A 21,224-nucleotide genomic window follows, 5' to 3' on the forward strand; every position below is an offset into this window, starting at 1 on the left:
TCCTTTTGAAATTGTGTGTAAAGGTAGGTCACCATCTATAAATTTCAATCCAGGACAGTAGTAGGGGTGTTGTTATAACAAATGTGCTAACAAGAGGGCACTGGATTCCTCCTCCCTCCATTACCAGTCCCATTATCCCTGAGCTCCTTTCCCAGCACTCTCTCCCTCCCTCCTGACTCCACACTGGCCCCACTGATGTCCAAGCTCTTCCTTTATACACCAAAGACCCCTCCACACCTCGGGCCTTTGTTCCTAAGATGCCTTCTGTCTACAAGACTCCCTTGCCCCCTTTAGATCTTTCCTAACTGATGCTTTCTCAATGGGGCTGTCCCTGTTTAAAACTGCAACACCCCTAGACCACCTGGTACTCCCATAGCTCTGATGATTAACATGTTGTTTATTTCCTTGTCTGTCTCCCCATTAAAATGAAAGCTCCCTGAGGGCAAGGATTCTGTTTTGCTCCCTTGCTGCACCCTCAAGACCTAAACCAGGACCTGGATACCTTTACAATTTATTTACAAATTAAAAGTTTAGAAATACCAACTTTGAAGCCTTTAATTTTAATTGCAAGATTAAAATTCAGTTGAAAGTCATGGTCAGGAAGCAGATGTGGCTCAGGCAACTGAGCTCCCACCTACCACACAGAAGGTCCATAGTTCAGTTCCCAGTGCCTCCCGGTGCTAAAGAAGATAACAAGCTGGCATGATGGGCAGATGCAGCAAGCTGACACAACAAGAAGCACAAGAAGGAAAACATAATGAGAGACACAACAAAAGCTGGAAACAGCAGTTCCTGGTGCCTCCTAAAGAAAATGAGCAAGGCAGGTGCAGCAAGCTGACGCAACAAAAGACACAAGAAGAAAAAAAAAAAGAAAAGTCATGGTCTCTATACATTACAACTGTTAATCTTTGTATAGAAATACAAATTGAAGCTACTAGTATCCAGGGCTGAACTTAACTAAAACAAGCCAGTTTGTTCTTCAAAAACCATAAAACATGGACAAGATTATGTATGACCTTATGATATATGACAATATTTTTCCATCTAGAATACTGTTTTGGAACATTTTATTACGGAAAGCAAAACATGTGCAGTGCTCATGAAAATAATGAGTCATAGACTAGTGACAAAAGAGAACATGCTGGTCAAACCCTGACGTAGGCCAAATGGGAATTATTACTGGACAGAATAATTGGAGATGACTGTGAAAGCTCCATATTCTAGAACTCTCTTGGCTTTATCTGGGTAGATTACTTTGGAAATTAAACACTGTTTCCTAGTTGTAGGCCTCAACTCCGCTAACTATCCCCAGAAGACAACATCCTAAGACAGGAAGCGTGTGAAAGAAGCTCAGTCTTTACTTTCCTCATCATAAAGACTCAATAAAGCAGCTAACTTGGATGAATGTCAAATCTAGCAGCCCTCAATTATTTCGGTCTCTTTATAAAAACAAATGAGTAATTTGAGGTGTTGGGAAGATAACCTTTTTAATTATGATGATAAGATTCTAATCGTTAGAATGTACAAAAAAATCTAATGAAGCATGTCTTCATAAAACCAACCAGCCAGAGCCATTAATAAAAAACCTAGATCCACTTAAAATGTGAAGTCTGGACAGGAGCAAAAAGAAAAAAAGCTACAGAGAAACATGCCTCTTCAACTGACGCACTTAGTAGATAATCACAATTTGAGTTGCAAACACACCCTTCAAATGTAATTCCTACTCCTCTCTTTGACCTCATTCTTCTTTTTTATTTTATTAAATGATATAAAGCTGTGTTTCTCGTTTTCTGGGATATGTTTACTCAGAAGCAGCTGAGTCACCCAAGGATCATACCCAAATTACCTTCTTTTAAGGTCCATTTAATTGAACCTGTCCTCTTGCTTACAGCATGCAGACTTCCATCCAGGGTCGACACAAACAACAAGGTTTCAGGAAGTGTCACTGTGCTGCTACTTCCAAAAATCTGCAAGGAGATGTAGAAGATTCCTCATGATGAATATGATTCTTTACCTTGGGAATGTATAAACAGAGATTCCCACCCCAAAAGTTATCTTTCTAAAATCCTCTGTCTTACTGATGAAGAAACTGAGGTTATAGGAGTGGATGTGGCTCAAGCAGTTGAGGGCGTGCCTCCCACATGGGAGGCCCTGGTTTCTGTTCCCAGTGCCTCCTAAAAAACAACAACATGGGAAAGGGACTTTGGCCCAGTGGTTAGGGCGTCCGTCTACCACATGGGAGGTCCGTGGTTCAAGCCCCGGGCCCCCTTGACCCGTGTGGAGCTGGCCCAAGCGCAGTGCTGATGCGCGCAAGGAGTGCCCTACCAACAGGGGTGTCCCTCGCGTAGGGGAGTCCCACGCGCAAGGAGTGCACCCCATAAGGAGACGCCCAGCGCGAAGGAGGGAGCAGCCTGCCGAGGAATGGTGCCGCCCACACTTCCCGTGCCACTGACGACAACAGAAGCGGACAAAGAAACAAGACGCAGCAAATAGACACAGAGAACAGACAACCGGGGGAGGGGAGGGGAATTAAATAAATAAATAAATAAATCTTTAAAAACAAAACAAAAAAAAAACAACAACAAGCACAGAGACTGCTGGTCTCCCACATACAAGGTCCTGGGTTCAATCCCCAGTCCTGGTACCTCAAAAAAAGAAAAAAGAAAGAAACTGAGGTTAGAGAGACTAGATTCCCACCAAAGGGGCACAGCTAGACAACAGCTGAGTCAGGACTGGAGCCCAGAACTCCTTACCCTAGCTAAGCTGTCATCCTATGTGCAGGCAAAAAGGCTTATGACCTAACCATGAAAAGGACAGAAATTCTGAGAAAAGCTGTGGGCAGCCTCCACTGAAACAGAGGGGAGGAAACATGCTCAGTTTTCTAACTGATTTGCTTTTCTCCATTACATGACTTTTTTAAATTTAATTTTTTACATACCTATGACTTTCTAAAACTGGATTGTCTAGCAAGACTCCATGATAAAGAAGAATGCCGACACCCCCAAATCCCCCATTCACCTATGAGATTTTTAAAAGCAATGAATTAGGGATGGGCATAGGGAATGGGAAGTTAAGGCTTAAAAAGTATAGGTTCCTATTTTGGAATGATGGAGATGTTTTGGTAATGGCTGGTAATGGCACAGAATTGTGAATATAATTAACAGCACTGAAATACGTATCTGAATGTGATTAAAAGGGGAAATGTTGGATTGTATATATGGTAACAGAATTAAAAGTCCATGGAACTGTACTATGCAAACTGAAAACCCTAAGTTAAATCATGGACTTGTCATACAATTAGTACAATTTTTAAGAAAATTTTTAAACATTTAAAAAAAAAAAGTCAAAGGTAGTAAAATTCACTTTCTCATCCACTGCTAGATTGCACTAATTTATAATTTTCATTTATAATTGAAAATTATAAATTAGTGCAATCTCTCTAGAATAAAAATGTTCATACCTTAAACTACCCTAAAAATTCCAGATATGGGAAAAGCTGTATACAAGAACATTGTATCATTACATCTCATTTATAAACAAAAAAAACAGGAAAGAACTAAAGTTCCAATAATGTCCAAATAACTAAATAAATTATGATAAACATTCAATGGAATATTAGGTAATCATTAAAATAGCACTTGGAAAAATCTACAATATAGAAGAATGTTTATAACATTATAACGCATTACTGAGTGAAAAATACAGAGTCCAGAATTTATTGTACACTGTGGTTACAGCTGTTCTGGACAGGACAGGTTTTTTTTTTTTTTTTGGTCTGTCTGTCCTCTGGCTTTACTGGAACTACCCTCACCCACACAATTTCCTTTTGAGCAGCATTTGTGTGCATGTGCACACGCACTCATGCCTGTGTAGGTGACAGCTGGAAGGTTTCCGAGGACAACCCTTTTGTGGTACGGGCTCATGCAGCAGTGCACCCTGGTAATGAGATTCTCTCTTCCTGTGTCCTTTCTTTGTTTCTTCCTGTCCTGCAAATTAGTTGATTTCCGTGGGTCTTGAATTTAAAACAGGCCAATCCCATTTACTATAGTGCAACTGTTTGAATTTTGGCACAAATGCTCCTTTTGAAATATAGAGATACGGTTGACTTTTAGAAATACAACTTAAAAGGACTGAGGGTTACTTGTGCATGGGACCCTGACCCCGGAATGCCTGGTCACTCCTGTCAAGAACCATGATGTCACCAGGTAGTCCCTTAAAAAGGAAAGCCCCAATGGCTCACTCCAGGGCAGCGCAAGGTAGCTGGACAAACACTCCCACCCCTGCATTCCTTTTCCACAGTGGAGACCTGGCAAAGAGAGTAAAGCAGCTGCCAGAGCCTCGCTTGCCCCCCATCTTACGTGTGCCCTGCCTGGAGGGGAAGAGGTTTAGCCCTTCGCTTTGCCCAGTACCAGGGTACACTCACCTGGAATGGGAGAAACAACAAGCTTTATTGCCATCTCCTGAGTCTGTGTTCTATGTAAAGCTTAAAGTTTGAAGAAAAAGAATCTACTTTAATTCTACCTTCAGAATTAGGAAATTACTCTCTGAGTACAACTGGGGTTAGGGAAACAGAAGCCTCTAAGCAGTGGTGTCTGCCCTAATAAGGATCTGAAGGTCATCTGTATTAGCCAAAGGGGTGCTAATGCAAAATACCAAAAATTGGTTGGTTTTTATAAAGGGTATTTATTTGGGGTGGGAGCTTACAGGCCATAAAGCATAAGTCACTTCCCTCACCAAAGTCTATTTTCACGTGTTGGAGCAAGATGGCTGCCGACGTCTGCAAGGGTTCCAGCTTCCTGGGTTCCTCCCTTCCAGTGTTTTGCTTCTCTCTGGGTTCAGGAATCCTTTCTTCCCAGGGCTTGCTTCTTCTTGGGGCTTGCTTCTCTTTCCTCTATGTGCTTACTACCTGGGGCTCCCAGCTTAAGGCTTCAGCATCAAACTCCAACATCAAAACCCCTCCAACTCTGTCTTTTTGCCTGGTCTTTTATCTGCAAGTCCCCACCCACCAAGGGGCAGGGACTCAACACCTTACTGACACAAGAGGTTTACTTGATTAAGATAATTTAATCCAATATAATCTCATATGCCCAGAGGAAAAGACCAGGTTACAAACATAATCCAATATTTCTTTTTGGAATTCATCAATAGTACCAAACTGCTACATCATCCATACCTACTATTTAGGAGGGGGTGAAGATTATTTCAGACACAGGGTAGACAGTGACAAGGCACATGAGGAGCATGTGTGGCCAGAGCACCTGGGCCTGGAGAACGGCATCCCCATGGCCAGATTGTGGGGGCTGTAGCTAAATGAGCGTGTGAGTTGTAGCCCACTAAGGAAGGGGGAATGGGCTTGCAGTTTGATGTGATGGCTGGATTACATTAGGTAGGGGCAGTTTGGAGACTGAATCAATGAAAAGAGAAGGTGTGGGCATAGCTGGGAGCCAAGAGGTGGTATTTCCTGCTGAGCCCTCCTCTGTTCCTCCCTCCCTGACTCCCCTGGTTTTTCCAACTGGAAAAAAACATTTGTACAACAGGTCTTGGGATCACAAAAGAATTGGGTTGGACTCTCTGGGTGAGTGAAGTGGAAAGAAGGAAGACAAAGAAAGAGATCTCTGCGAATATGTTTTCCATTATGTGGAAATGGCAAGATGAGCAAGAGAAAGACAAGAATGTAGACACAAAGAAGCGTGAGAAGAAATACGGCTGAAAGATTGGGATTGAGTCTGTGGCTTCTGCTGCCCCTTGGGCCTAGCCATATTGCTGTCCTTGGGCTCAGAGACACCCCAATCTTTGCAATAATTTCCCCTCTTGGCTTCAGTCAGTTGGAATTAGGTTTATTAGGTTTCTTCACTTGTAAACAAAGCAGTGCTAACACACACGGCTATTTTAAAAATACAGAAAAAAGATAAGAAAATATTACAAAAATATAGCAAGTTTTTTCTCCTCTATCTTTTACATTTTATAAAATATTTTCATGTAAGTAATTTATAATGAATTTTTCATAAAATATAATGGATATAGACAAGTTAGCAGGTAGGAGAGAAGCTAGAATTGAAAGGAGCTTTACCAAGCTCCTCAATTTTAGGCGAAATGCTTTCCATCTCAGGATATTAGGCAACTCAACCATGTTGCATCATTAATATCCCCCAAACATAGGACAAAAGTTTAAACACACAGAGGGCTCCCAATAAGAAAGTGTGCACCAAGAACAGATCTGCCATTGCTGTTAAAGGCCACAGTGTAACTATAATGAACTAACTACCCCCAAGTGGATCTTATCACAAGCATTAATGCTAAAAAGGGTCAATATTTACTAAAACGTATCCATGCTGCTTCGGAGGCTAGTGTGGAAACAAAAGCCACCTGCCTGTCTGAGCATCTTGGAAACCACAGGAAGAGCAATTATCTATGGTTGGCTGAATTGAAATAAAAACACTAATCGTGTAATAGTCTCTGAAAATCGCAAAAATAGAAAGTTACCTAGAAGTTGAATTTAGCAACTGAGAGCTTGGATTCTTAATCATGATATCAACAGTGACATTATAAACCCTATCACAACTGACGAGTTCTTCTTTTAAGACTCTCGATTCTTTCAAATTGGAATGCCTGGGCAGTCACTCTGAACAGTGTTATTCTCTCACAAGGCAAATTAATATGACATAAATTCTCTAGCTTTTTCTCCACACATTTTTTTTAAAGCATGAAAATGCCTGCTTCAAATATTGTTGCTATAGCTAATATGCATTGAGTAAGCTTCCAGATGCCTTTTGCTATACTGAACACAGCTGAAAACATCTTAAAAACACGTCTTCACTGTAATTAACGTATCCATTATCTGTGCCCAGCCATTTTAGTCTTCAGTGTTCTGTTTTCTCTACAATGCATAAAAATAGCAATAAACTCCAGAGCCATACATACTAGTTTCCAGAGGGCCTGAAAATTTTGCAAACTTGGAAAAGATGAAATATAAGAAAGCTGCTGATTCTGTAGATCTGCTTCAAGGTAGCTAGCTAGAATCAGACTCGTTTTAAAAAACTAATGGGACTTGTGTCCCTGGATTTGATGGTGGCTTCTAGGAAGTAATCACAATAGCACTGTGGAGGGTGAGAGTGGCAGTGGCAGGTAATCCAGTCTAGCCTAAAAGTAGACATCCATTAGCTAACTGGGCCTCACGAAAGAGAGATTCTGTCCATGCAAGCCCTCTCATTGAGGTGATGCGAGATGGTAACTCTGGAAGTGCCCAGCTGAGGACCAGAACGAAGGAGTTGGAAATCACCAAGGACTATGAAGCCTGGCAAGTCAACACAGGGCGAAGGCATTCCGGTTTGTGTAGATCCATGGAGAAGTCTGCCCGGCAAACTGGTCACCAGATTCTCCTACAATCAAGACAAATGAGACTGCTTCCAAAGAATACTTTGAGAAGGTGAATCTGTGTGTACCCTTGCAGATTCTCACTTCTCACATCAGAGAAGAACCACAAGTTGGAACCCACCTTTTGCATTTCAAAGATGATTGTTTATAGAAGGCAAAACAAGAACGACAACAAAAAACATCCTATTATGCTTATATTCATAAATATTACTCTAAATATGTTTTTGTAACATTGGCTAAAGCTTTTTAAACTTGGTTAGTTTCTAATCTAAGGAGACCTTTCTTTGTAACATCATAAGGGCCAACACTTTCCTACAGAAGGCCTGTTTTGCCTACTTTTTGGATCATGTCTTCAATGGGAAAGGGAAACATTTCTTTCTTAGCCTTACTTGAACCTTTGTTTATGCCAAAGTAGTACAGCAAACATTTAAAACTTCTGATTAAGGGTCCTAAAATTTTCTTCTTGAATTTCTTTATATTAAACTAAATTTTCTTTTATGGTATCAAAGATCATAGTTTAAAGTTGCTAGCATCAGCAGTCTACTTTAACTCTTGCAATGGATGTGTATGTGACTGAAACAAATGTGAATCACGTTTAAAAACACTTGTGGTAGGAAAGTGGCTTACCTGATCATGCATGATTCCACCCAAGATTTGTAGATTACATAGTTATTTCACTTATTTTATTCATTAGTTGACTTAGTGTCTGTATACATTTCTAGATATTGATTGGGTATAATTAGAAAAGATATATGAGTCCAAGGATTGCATTTTGAAATTATTGTAACTTATTTTTTGAAGTGTTCCATGGTAAGTATAATAAAAAAGATAAACATTAAAAAATTTAAAGAAGAAAAAAGAAACATTTCCCAGATTAACTGGTACTCCAATGACAAGGGTCAGAAATATAGTTAATAAAAATAGCATAAACATTTCATCTCTAAGTCAGTGGGAAGAGGTGGTGCTGTGTGCACACAAACGTTTAATACCCACAGTTTCCTAAAATGATCTAACCTTGATGAATATTGCAACATCTGTTGTATTTTAAAAACTGGTGTATTCTACTCCCGCAAAAGAGGTACACGCACACATATAGAAGACCCAATGTAAACAAGAGCCATACATTTCTGAGGTGTCCTTTAAACCAATCAAGTCTAACCCAACTGCACATGTGTAAAAGTTAAATTTGTATAGTAACACTGCACTGATAGTTTAGTATAGTAAAAACACTAAAGGTAGTTAAAATAAAAATATTTTCTATGAATCTTCTCTCCTTCCCATCTCTACCCCACAGACTATATTTTATAATATTAGAACACAGTAATCTGGCTATGACAAAATGATTTTTTTTCCTTTAAGGAGCACCACAATGATTTCTAGGATTTGTTCAGAGGCTGAATTTTTAAAAATCCTTCCCACCCCCCACCCCCCACCATGATCATTAGATTACTGTTATACTGCATAACCTTAATTTTAGGACTTATTTATTTACTTAGGTTTGCTAAAGGCTAAGAAAACCATTCTCCACACTAAAAGTACAATACTAGCAAGATACTGTTGTGTTTCCAATGGCATATCGTGACACAATATGGGTACCTAACTTCCTGGAACCTACAACCTGCCACCAACAACTAGGCTGCTTGCCAGACCAGAGCTCAAATCCACTAGATGACCAGCCACAGAGGTATAAAGCAAAGGTAAGCTGACTTCAAGGTTCATTTTGGTTGGTTAAGGAGTATATATTACAGTATTACACATAAGACTTGAAACAGGCATGCGAGTGAGGGAAGGCTCGTATAAGAAAGATTCCCAAGGTATTTTATCTTACTATCTGGTTAGGACATATGAACTCTTGTAATCAACTAAAGACGCATGTCAACAAATGCAGAATAATATGTTTCAAGTGAATTAGAATGTGCCAAGGAAGCAGAATTTATCGTTATAAACCTTAGCAATAATGTATTGGACAGGGAAGGGCACTCTCTGCAGAGGGATTTGCCTAAGCCAAAGGACCTAAAACAGGGGGCAAGATAAGACTGTGTGTGTGTGTGTGTGTGTGTAAGGCCGTGGGTGAGGAGGTAGTGTCTGACGGGTGAGAAGATTGGCTCAGTGTGCTGTATGCTGGAGGCTGAAAGCCACAGGCTAGATCAGCTGATTTTAAGAGGTATCAGTAAGATCCTTTCTGGCATAACAAGATGCCAGTCCTATAGGACTTGCTGAAGGAGAAACAAAACAAAACAAAAACCAAAGCATACAACCTACGAAATATGCCAATCCAAGAGGAAGAAGCAACTCAAAATAATATTCTCTAACAGTCCCTTGGCAGGCAGTAAACGAAATATGAGAAGAAAAAAAAGGACACGTGGGTCCACAATTCTATTTGCTGTGATATCATCTACTTCAGACTATAAACTCTAACAAGGCCTGGCTAGTTGGAATTCTGGCTGCTTTGCGAAAGTACCTAGCAGAGTGCTGTCACTCTAATGCCATTTAATCACGACTGAAGATGGCTGTGTCTGATGACGGCCAAAACCATCAAGAATTCAGGACAATACTGAAATCACTGTCTGGTAAATGCCAGCACAGACCAAGTATGTAAAGCTCTCTCATTGATACATAAGGCCCACATGAGTAGAAGTAAGCCTCATGCTGAACAGGAGAATAAGCTAAACTCTCAGCTCTCAAAAGCCCACCTTTAAAAGTATTTTATGTAAAGGTCTGCTTAGACAGATTTAAATATATATATATATATATATTTTTTTTTTTTCTTCTAATCAAGCCCTTCTCCCACCAGCCCCCATTGTACTTACATGTCTGATTCAACAGAGAAGCAAAGTGCTTATCTCCAAATATGGGGACTTCTATATAGTCATCTGTACACAGTGATAACAGAAACCTTTTTATTTTTAGTCTTCTGTCTACTGAATTGGAATAAAGAAGAAAATTAAAACATTGGCAATTTTAAGCAACTTTTCTTGTTTAATTGTGCATAAGTTTTAAGGATTTCAGTTGACTACAAAATCATTCCAAATTCTGTTATACTTCATTTAAACCATCAACCATATAGTTCCTTCTAACCAGCCCATCGGCTGTTATGTTTCCTGATATTACATCAATAAAGGTAGCCATGACATTTGCTTTGGATTAGAGTCAAGTATCTGGTTGGGATGCAGTAAAAGACAAGGCCTAACTGAACAGCACTGTGTGGTTTCCAAACTAAGCAGCTGAGAATTCGACTAGTATTTGTGGCAATTCTGGTGTGTGGTGTAATTAACCACCACTGAAACAGTTACAATTCTTCAGTTTAGATTATTTCTCTTTAATAATAAAAAGTTCCTCATAAAACTGAGAATCAGATGGGAGCGAGTAGCCTGGGATTCCATCTGCCCTACACATCCTGGGATAACCATTTAGCCATTCCAGAAACTCCCCCCGCCCTGGCTTTCTCCTTATTCCAGTCCCTCACTGTAGCCCAGGTTAGACCTCAGAGCCACAGCTCCTTCCCTTCCCCAGACCAGAGGGTCCCACTGGGAATGGAAGGGCCCAGGGCCAAATATGTCCACCAAGGTGGGCACACACCTTTATAAGTTCCTCATAAATCCACTTTATTCCTGAGCACAAAGGTGTGCTAATTTCACAACAGGTGAATATATTTCCCCTGACCTGGGCCCCACACTAAGTGCATGAATCCAAGCAGCCGCAGTTCACAGTTCTGTTTGTTTCATGGTCCCTCAGCCCTCTTATAGCACCACCATGGGAGAGGAAATCCACTTGGCAGGAAAGGTACTGCTTGCAGCCCTTTATCACACCTTGGTCCAAAAACAAGCCCTTGTTCTTTGGCTGGTGTCAAACCCCAAAGGGCCCTGAGCAAACCCAGGGAATCTGGGCCAAGCCTCACATTTTATAGATATGAAAACAAAAACCCAAGGTTATACAAATCATTCAGTGGCTGAGTTTTAGAATGCAGACATCGCCATAACACTCTGTTGTCTTCCCAACAGGAAACAGCAGCAATTTAGATCTTGTAAAAACTGAGAAATCTAGCAGGCTCACTTACCTTACTGGAGAAGCATCTTAAACCAACTAAACTACTAAAAGTCTGACTAGACTGTAAATTCACATAGTCACCACCACCCATACCAAAAAATCCAATTTTATCCATTTGAGCATACATACAAACCTATTATCAAGAAACCCTTATATGAAAATTCCAAAGAGAAGACTCAGTTAGACACCAAGTTTTTCAGTCTTGAAAATGGCAACTAATCTGAAACTCTCAATTTTGCTCTTTGCTTAGTAAAAGATTTCTTGGGCAGGGTGGGATGTCGGGGTCAATTTGAAAGTGGATAAATGCTCTAGATAAATCAAAATTATCTACAGGAGTGGGCGTAGCTCAGTGGGTATGTGCCTGCTTTCCATGTATGAGGTCTCAGGTTTAATCCCCAGTGCCTCTAACAATAACAAAAATCTACAAACAACTGTATTTATGACATAATTGCCATCTACACTTGCCAGATGTTGCCATCCTCTAGTTGGGATACTTCCCTCAGCTGGAATCCACATGATTTGAAGTACATTTGAGGATTATCCACTTCCCAGTCCCCTATACTACCTCCTCTCTCTGACTGGATGGACAGCCATTTAAGTCCATGTGGCTCCATTATTTTCTCATACAACACAGGTCAAATGGTAGGGAATGTTCATGGTTTCTGGGATATGACATTTTAGAGATGAAAAGGGCCAAAGAGATCACCTTACCCATTTCACAGGAGAGGAAATCCTGACTCAGAGAGGCCAAGTGGCTTGCCCCAGGACCATAGACAGTAAACTGTGGACACAGGGCTAGAACCAAGGGCTCCGCCTCCTTGTCTAGTCCTTGGCCAACTATGCCACACTATAATTTCACTGCTTTAAATCATGGTTCTCTGAGAAGCTTAAATTACTTCAGGACTGATGCTTGCCACTGAATCTTGCTAAGAGGTGGGAGGGAGGAGTAAATGAAGATCAGCATTCTGCTTTGAAATGATGGTAGAATTTTTTGGGTGAGACCAAAATATAATTTATAGATCTCTATAGACATCTAGTACTTCATAAAATACCACAAATTATATAGACTGGAGTCTAAAAAAATGTTCTGGATGAAAATTCCTGAGTTTCCACTATAGAGCTAAGTGGGAGGGAATAGCACTACAAAAAAGTCAAAGATCACTGCTTTCTCCACCATAAAAAACTCTTACAACTCACATTTACCCAGTCCACTTCAAGTGGGAAAAAAAACCAACACAAACACCTCTTTGATGGTGATGACGCAGTAGCCACTGCCAATTCCTTTAATGAAGCGAGTCATTCTTTTAATGGCAGAGCCAAGGAAATGTACATTACTGATGAGCACAGGACAACTCCTTTGAACAGCAAGGTCCATTTTAATGGCCATCTATAAACTAATGAGGCTCATGCAATAGACTGTGACTGCTCCACTTAGCAGGAAGGAATAAGATGATCACAAAAAGGGGAAAAAACATGCAGATCTGAATATTGTCTTTTTCTGTGAAAAAAAAATCTTTTATCATCAGATTTCTGTAACCTCAACTTAGGGTTCTGTTTCCTGTGCTCTTCTGAGAAGTAACTCTAAACATCTCTAGGTAATTATCACCCATTTGGACAGGGATAGAAAAAGCATAAGAAATGGCTTGGAAGACTAAGTTGACACAACCGAATCGATAGGGTTGAGGCTCGAGAACTGAGGACTGAGAACCCAGGGCTAGGCAAGAGGAATTAGCCAAGACAGAACAGCGCTGCTTTCTCCAGCTTATCATGCAGTAGGCAGGAAACAGAAGCAGGAAAGAATTGCCAATAAGGAGATACCAAACCTTTGAGTTCAAGGAAGAGGCCCTCCCAGACTCCAACAAGAATAAAACTTTCCCTTGCAAAAAGAAAATGGCTGTCCTAGGCAGGGATGGGAGAGGGGACATACTTTGCAGTCAACAGGCTCAATTTTCCTAGGGACCTCTTCCTAGAGTCACCATCCTCGTCAGGCGACTGCCTAACTTGGACGTCTTCCAATCTTATTGTCAATTTTTCCTTGTCTGAAAAGTGTTATTACACTGATATCTGAATTGTGGGGTAAGGTGACTAAGCTTCAAATTTGTTTTTTTCTTTTGAAAACTGGGAAAGGCAACATAGCTCTAAATGCTAAGAAAGCAAAAGAAGTGTTAAGAATTTTAAAAATAAGAGCTATAGAAATATTAGGAAAGATAAATAAAGACATTACTATTAGCCAAAGATATCATCAGAAAGCAAACAAAACTCACGAACCTGATTATCCAGTCTTGTCTCATATCTCAATTGCTCCCCATCTCTTACCCTTATGGGCAGATGGTAATAATACAATAGCTGGTGCTCACAGAAACAATCTGAGATAATTAAGAGAAGGTAAAAATGTTTAAGGAGGAAGAGGAGTATGACTTGCTAAAAAGATTTTTGCCAAAAGGCACTATTATGCATTTTAAGTTCTGGAACTATATTTCAGTTACCTGGAAATTCAGTTATGTAGTATAACTCATTTTCTGATGATGCTAAACTAGTCAACGAATATTTGCTGTGCCAGGGCAGTATAGGGTGATGGCTAAAAGGGAAGGCTCTGGGTTTTGGGTTTCTCAGCTATAGAATGGGCATAATAACAACACCTACCTAAAAGGGTTGTTGGGATTTTAATGAGTTACTATATGGAAAGTTCTTAGAACAGTGCTTAGTATTCAGTAACTACCACGTATGTGTCAGTTGTTTTCCGGTTGTGGTGGTGTTAACCACTCTGGAAGGCACTAGGATGTAATCACGACAAAGGAGGTTTGATTCCTGCCCTTCTCAAGAAGAACACAGTCTAAGAGGGTACCTCAGAAATCAAATAATCACACAAACACAGAATGACAAATTGGGAGAAGTGCTAGGAGAGAGACGGCAGGGAGCCATGAAAGCGTAAGAGACACTGATCTGGTCTTGTGATGGGGAGGATCACAGTGATCAGGGAAGTGACAGTTGAGCTAAGAACCAAAAGAAGGGAAGAATTTCCTGGGTAGAGGGAACAGCTTGTGCAAAGGCCCTGAGGCAGGAGACAATTTGCTGTGTTTGAGGACCTCCCGGTTCAGTGTAGACAGAGAAAGCAGAGGGAGGAGTGAGACAAGGTAGGCTGGGGAAGTAGACAGAAGCCCCAAGTGTACCCTCATACAGAATGAGCCACAAAGTCAGAATTTTTTTTCACATGTTGTATTTGTCTGCTGTGCAGTCTAAGGAAAGAATAAGAAGTCACGCTGTTGATGCCAGTGTGAAGCAAATCTGGAGGTAAACACCACTCCCCTAAGGTGAAGCGTCTGATACACCAACCATGGATTAGAAATTGTATTTACACCTTACATGAGTCTTTCCTAGTGTTTTAATCTACACTAATGTTAGACTAATTTTACAGAGCTGGTTAAAAGCAGAATATGAACAGAACATACGCAAACTTCATGGGAGAGTTTAATAAAAAGGTCAACTGTTTGTGATGAAATATGGCCTCCAGGACAAACCCCAATGCAAGGTCTCTTGCTTTCTGAGATGCTTTGGGGACTTCTCCAGCACCAACCACGCATGGGATCAAAAGTTCCCTCTGGATCTCTTTTCACAAGACTTGCATGCTACTTTATTGGAATTGTAGTTGGTGCTGGGTTTAAGATATATGTAGGGGATTTGAATCTCTGCACTGATAATATGACACCCAGGCCCAGAGCCTCAACAGACTTCAGCTCCTACACTTTGACTTATTGGACTTACTCCACTCAGCTAACATGGAGTTGAAGAAGGTCAACCACCACAACATGGAGCCTAGAGTGTCTACAACTAGAAGCGGGAAGAGTGCATCCAGTACCCATGTGGAATCTAAGCCCTCACTTGACATAGATGTGCAATGGACACAACCAATCCAATGTCCACAGAGAAAATGTGGAATGGGTGTGGGAACGGTAGCCATGGGGGCTGCTGGGTGTGGGGAACGGGAGGAAGAGATGAGATGTGGAGGCGTTTTCAGGACGTGGAGTTGTCCTGGATAGTGCTTCACGGACAATTACGGGACACTGTAGATCCCCCCAGGACCCACTGGATGGAACGTGAGAGAGTCTGGGCTATGATGTGGACCATTGACTATGGGGTGCAGTGATGCTCAGAGATGAACTTACCAGGTGCAATGGATGTATCACGATGATGGGAGAGAGTGTTGCTGTGGGGGGAGTGGGGGGCGGGGGCGGTGGGGTTGAATGGGACCTCATATATTTTTTTAATGTAATTAAAAATAATAATAATAAATAAATATTTAAAAAAAACAAAAAAAACAAAAAACAAAAGTTCCCTCTGAAGGTCCAAGGGGATAAACCTGGCCTGTCCTTAATCCCTGGGGGTGCTCCAGCTCCCCTGCAGCCCCAGTCAGTTCCAGGGCTATTTTTACTACCAAGGCAGCAATATTGGGGTACTAACCTTCTAGAATGAGGTAAGTCACCAGCTCCTGGTCTCACATTACTCAAGTAGGTTGGCAAGGATTTAGGGTATTTATCAATCTCTTCCAGGCACTCCCTGTTTCACACTTCTTCCTGTTGGCTGACGCTTCTATTTCCAACTCTTACTTGCCAGTTCACTTATTTCAACCCCACCCCCAGAATGGACTCTCTCTTTTATCCTACATACATACAGAAGGAAGGTTCGTGCTATGGATAAGGCACTGGAGCCCCAAGGACTGTAACTCCAGCCTTCAAGGAGTTTTGACCATCTAACAGAGGATTAGTATAATACAAGGAGAGACAGCAAGTTCCACAACTGAGCCTCCTGATTGCTGGCTTGGCAGCATCTCCGGGCCCTGCCTAGAGCAATTCCCTAAAACAGTCCCTTCCTGATTCTGAGCCCACATTACCCTGCTCAGGCTGTCTTCCCTCTCCTCAGCCTACCCTGGGTCTGTATAACTCCAAAATCTATTACTTACCCTCTTGAAACTCCAAATTAAAAAAAAAAAAAAGTAGTACTGCACATATCTCCATAAACTTGGCACATGCCCGGTAGATGTCTTTGGGTGAATGAAGCTGAAAGAGGATGAGATGGGACACAGAGATAGGAGTTCTGGTTCGGGCTCTGGGAAAGTCATTCAGTTTCTCTGGGCATCATTTTCTGAGTCTATAAAGACTGGGTTGGATTTGCCTTTCAGCTCCAAAGTACAATGACCCATGATTTACCAGGTCCTCATCTCTCTTCACACCTGATGGTAGATTTTTCTCATCCCATCCAATACCAATCAAAACATGTCCAAAATCCACGTAAGAATTTGCAAGTTTAGAAGTCTTGATGCCTTTGAATTTAGTCATTCCCAATCCTGGTCTTGCAACATCCCAGTGTCTCCATTTATCTTGAAATATTACAACATTAGAAATTAGTAATAATCTGATTCACTCTAACTTAAAGGTTCAGGGCGAGGGGGAAAATACTACAGAAATCAACTAATGCTTTGTGGGAGGGGGTGGGTGAATCCCAAGAACACACACAGGATATAAACTCTAAAACTAACCATCACCTAAACTGAAAGGGAGATCTCTATTTCTCTCTAAACCACAATCAGATAAGTGTATGAACTGAAACCATGCATCAAAAGCCTCAGAGATTTCCAAGTATTGAAAAGACCATGATGATATAGTCAGTTTTAAAAGCAACTGTGGTTTGGTCCTCAGGCAGCTGAATACCAAAACTAAAGATAAATTCATTCTTAATCTCTATGTGTAAAGGAAACCGTTTTCTTCTTTGCAAAACCAGACCTTAACAAGTGGAAAATAAACCCTCACAAAACTATAGGGTAAGGTTACTGGGTTGTTCAGAGTTTGGTGGTACCTTCAAGGTCAGAGAATCTCCAAACCTGGTTTTGCATTCTTGTAGTATCTGAATTTACCTGGGGATGTTATAAATACTTTTACAATGGAAAAACACCAATTTAATTTTGCTTAATATAAAAAATATATGCACCGCATGCACATTTAGGAGCAGAGTCATTGCAAAAATCAAAGAATTGTTGGCTCTGAGCCCTGAGTCATGACGATTTCTGACAGAATTTTAAACTGTCTCTTGTCACAGTATCATTATAAATTGACAACAGTCACATGTGCTTAGTGCATCATATTTGCTCAGGATTTCAGGACATGCATGAGAACTCTCAACACCAGTCCTCCAGAGATCAGGTGAGAAACAAACTGGAGCACAGATCTGTATATTCACCCTAACGCATAACAGTGGGATACCCACTTGGGAGCGCAGAAAGGGCCCCGGTTTAGGAAAGTAGACTGGTCAGGGAAGGCCACGGGCTGCAGTGGGGCCCTGCAGGGCAGGTGAACAATACCTGATGAGACCGCAGCCCACTGTCGTGGCAACTTACTTACCAGCCCCCACCCTCCCCATCTCCCTTGTTCTGTTGGATTTTTCTCTTTTTCCATTGTGTTTATCACCTTTTCACACTCTATAACTCTTGTATTTATTATGTTGTTGCTTCTTTGTCTGTCTCTCTCCCAAGAAGATGCAGGTTCCATGGCGGCAGAGGGTCTTTGTTTCACTCACTAATATGTCCTAAGCACCTCGAACAGTGATTGGTACATAACATGCACTCAAAACTGTTGAATGAATGAATGAATGAACGAACAAATGAACAAATGGAGGGGTGGGTCTCCTCCATTCAGGAGCTAGGAAGCTGGGAGGCTCAAAGCAAAGCAGTTCTCCCATATTCTAGTTTATCAGGTGAGAATATGAAGTTGTAGCAGACAAGCAGATGGCTGGGGGACCAGCCACTTTATACTAAATGGCACTGCTAATTTTTGAAAGCCATTGAGAAACAGGCCTGCTGTACAGATCCTTGAGTTCCATTACCTTGTTTTATGGCTGAGAAAAGAGGGGAAATAACTTATTTTCCCAAAGTCTCCCAGCTAGCTAGTGCAGAACCCCTTACTTCCAGACTCCTACTTCACTGAAAAAACACTTGTTCATCATATGGATCCAAACAAATATGCAAACAAAAGATTGCCTATTTTAAACTGCATTTTAAAAACAGCTGGAATGAAGAACCATTCTGTCTTTCCATAATGCAGTCACATACTCAAGGAGTACAGAACTGGAGCTGCCACTCAAGATTTCCGTCCAGCATTATGTTCAGTCTGGAAACACAGCCCTGGTCCCAGAATTCACACAACTCTGTTAAGTCAGATGCTGAGGCCAGTTCAGAGGTTCTCCTCAAAGAGTAACCTCCTAACTCATTGCTATGGTTCCAGTGGAGCTATAGATTGGGTCCAGCTCAGTCTGTGCAATGCTTTGAAGTGAGCAGGCTTCCTTTGGTTTCTAAATCAGCTGATAAAATTCGTTAAGTAACAACTGAGATTAGCGCTGTTTCTGAGACACCTGACATGTCACCTCCTGCATTCTACAGTCAGGTCTTTCAACTAGGCACCTGCTGTCCAAAACCTTCAAGGAAAGGGTTGCTCGACTCAGGTGGCAAAGTGGATGAATATTCAGATATCCATGACTGTCAAGTGAAAACGGCCCAAATGGTTACCTACCTGAGATTTGCTTTTAACATATACATTCTCATCCTGACAGAAAGAGTTTCTTTTTGTTCATATGCATCATTTTTGTACTTTAATTACCTTACTCCTTCCACAAATTTCTTCCCTTTCTTCTCCCCTTAGCTGCTTTACTCTTGCTACTGAAGGTGCTTTTAATACCACAAGGATGATTTTTTACCAGTCAGGGTACTATGAAGGAGCCTAGAAAATAGTATAGTTTTGATCTTAGATCTTTTAATACAAGAAAGAGGCAAAAGAAAAGAAAGAAAAGAAAAGAAAGAAAGAAAGAAAGAAAGAGAGAAGGAAAGAAGGAAAGAGAGAATGAAAGAGAGAAAGAGAGAAAGAAAGAAAGAAAAGAAAGAAAAAAAGAAAGAAAGAAAGAAAGAAAGAAAAAGAAAAGAAAGAGAGAGAAAGAGAAAGAGAGAAAGAGAGAGAGGGAAAGAGAGAGAGAGAAAGAAAGAAAGAGAGAGAAAGAGAGAAAGAAAAGAAACAGAGAGAGAAAGAGAGAAAGAAAAGAAAGAGAAAGAAAGAAAGAAAGAGAAAGAAAGAAAGAAAGAAAGAAAGAAAGAAAGAAAGAAAGAAAGAAAGAAAGAAAGAAAGAAAGAAAGAAAGAAAGAAAGAAAGAAAGAAAGAAAGAAAGAAAGAAAGAAAGAAAGAAAAAGAAAGAAAGAAAGAAAGAAAGATCAGTGTTAGGTAACTTTAAATAATTCTGAAGATTTTTCTGATTCAACAGTTAAGCATAATTTCAACATTAAGGCCAGTTATCAGTTAAACCTGACAGGAAAAACAATTCCAGCAGTTAGTGCTCAAAGAGAAAAAAATATCCGTCTGTTTTGAATTACCTGCTCTTTAAAAGTTGGACAAGATTGTATAATAGAAAATAAAAAACCATAATACTAAGTTCTTGGTTTCTAGGTCTGCCACTAATTAGCAGAATATATCAATGCTCACCTTTCTGTAAATTGAGCCAAAAGCTGGGAGATGCAGATGTAACTACTCTATTAAGGATTAAGAGACAGGATTACTTGAAGGGATTACAACCTGGCTGCACATTAGTCTCCTAGAACTTGGGGGAAAAAAAGTTACCAAAACAAAAAACAAAAAAACCCAATGCCAGCCTCTAGCCCAGAGATTCTGCTTTAATTCACCTGAGTTGGGGTCTGGGCAGGGTTATTTAAAAAAAGTCACTCCAGGTGGCTCACTGGAGACAGCAGTGACCATCAATGCCTCAAGTAACACATTCCTGGTTACAGCTATGACCCTCCACACAGGTGTTTCTCGCACTCACAGGGGTCCCTCATGAATCATGACCCAGTTTCTTTAACAGAGGAGAGACCAGATCTATGTGGTCAACCAACTGCTCCAACCCAACTGGAGATTCGTGGTAATGTCAGGTTGCTGGGCTGTGACAGTGCTAATTGTTCAGAAAATGTATGAAAAGATTCTATTTCCATGACAAACACTCCTATGGCCTAGACAAACAATTATTCCCTCGTCTGAAGGAGAAGGGGAAAAACAATCCTTTGAATAAAGGGGTGGTTTTGAATTATAATTATAAATTAGTATACTAACTAGGGGAATCATGAATAATACCTAAGAGGACAGCTCTGGATCAAGGTTCATTTTTTAATAGTGAAACAGCATGCTGGATGAAAACTGAAACTGACATGGAATAAATATAAGCTATTTATTTATCTCACAGCATTTGGCAATGGAAAAATAATCTCACTACTGAAATGAGGAGCCCGTCAAGAGGGCACCACACACTATGGCCATGCCCACCCAATCAAGTATCCTAGAAGGCCCGCTGATTCTGTGGAAGGGAAATGACGAAATCCCACTAAAGAGGACAGCTAAAGCAGAATCTTCCCTAAGTGAACAGTCCCATTCGTAAAACAGTCCCTTATAGACTTGGTCTTAAGGAACCTCAAAGAGGAATTCAATCAATATTTGCCAAGTGCCCACTGCAGAATATGGCCTACTCACCTACTAAATGCCACAGAGGAAGCCAAGATAGGCAAGATGGCTCCCTACACTCTAGGAAAAACCAGCAAGGGAAAGGAGATGCCCCCACCCCCCTACCAAATCCCTCTTCCTGGCCCCTTCCTCTCCCTCATTACACTCTCCTTCTGGGTCCTACCTCAGCTAAGTTGAGTTCCTCCACTGTGGTCCAAAAGCCACTGCCAGTCTCTCTCCTGTCATCACAGATCCACTCCCTCGTACCAGAACTGCTTGGGAGGT

General features: G+C 40.9%; 1 protein-coding gene across 1 annotated transcript in view; it reads right to left on the reverse strand.

Annotated features, from left to right (window-relative positions):
- ERN1 (endoplasmic reticulum to nucleus signaling 1) overlaps positions 1 to 21,224 on the reverse strand; it is an 85,625-nt gene that overhangs the window by 56,038 nt on the left and 8,363 nt on the right. Inside the window, exon 2 of the mRNA XM_004454063.5 lies at positions 1,847 to 1,967. Coding sequence (XP_004454120.1) covers positions 1,847 to 1,967 — 121 coding nt within the window. The remainder of the gene's footprint in view (positions 1 to 1,846; positions 1,968 to 21,224) is intronic.

This window comes from Dasypus novemcinctus, chromosome 21 (genome assembly GCF_030445035.2).
Source record: "Dasypus novemcinctus isolate mDasNov1 chromosome 21, mDasNov1.1.hap2, whole genome shotgun sequence".
NCBI classification, from domain to species: Eukaryota; Metazoa; Chordata; class Mammalia; order Cingulata; family Dasypodidae; genus Dasypus; species Dasypus novemcinctus.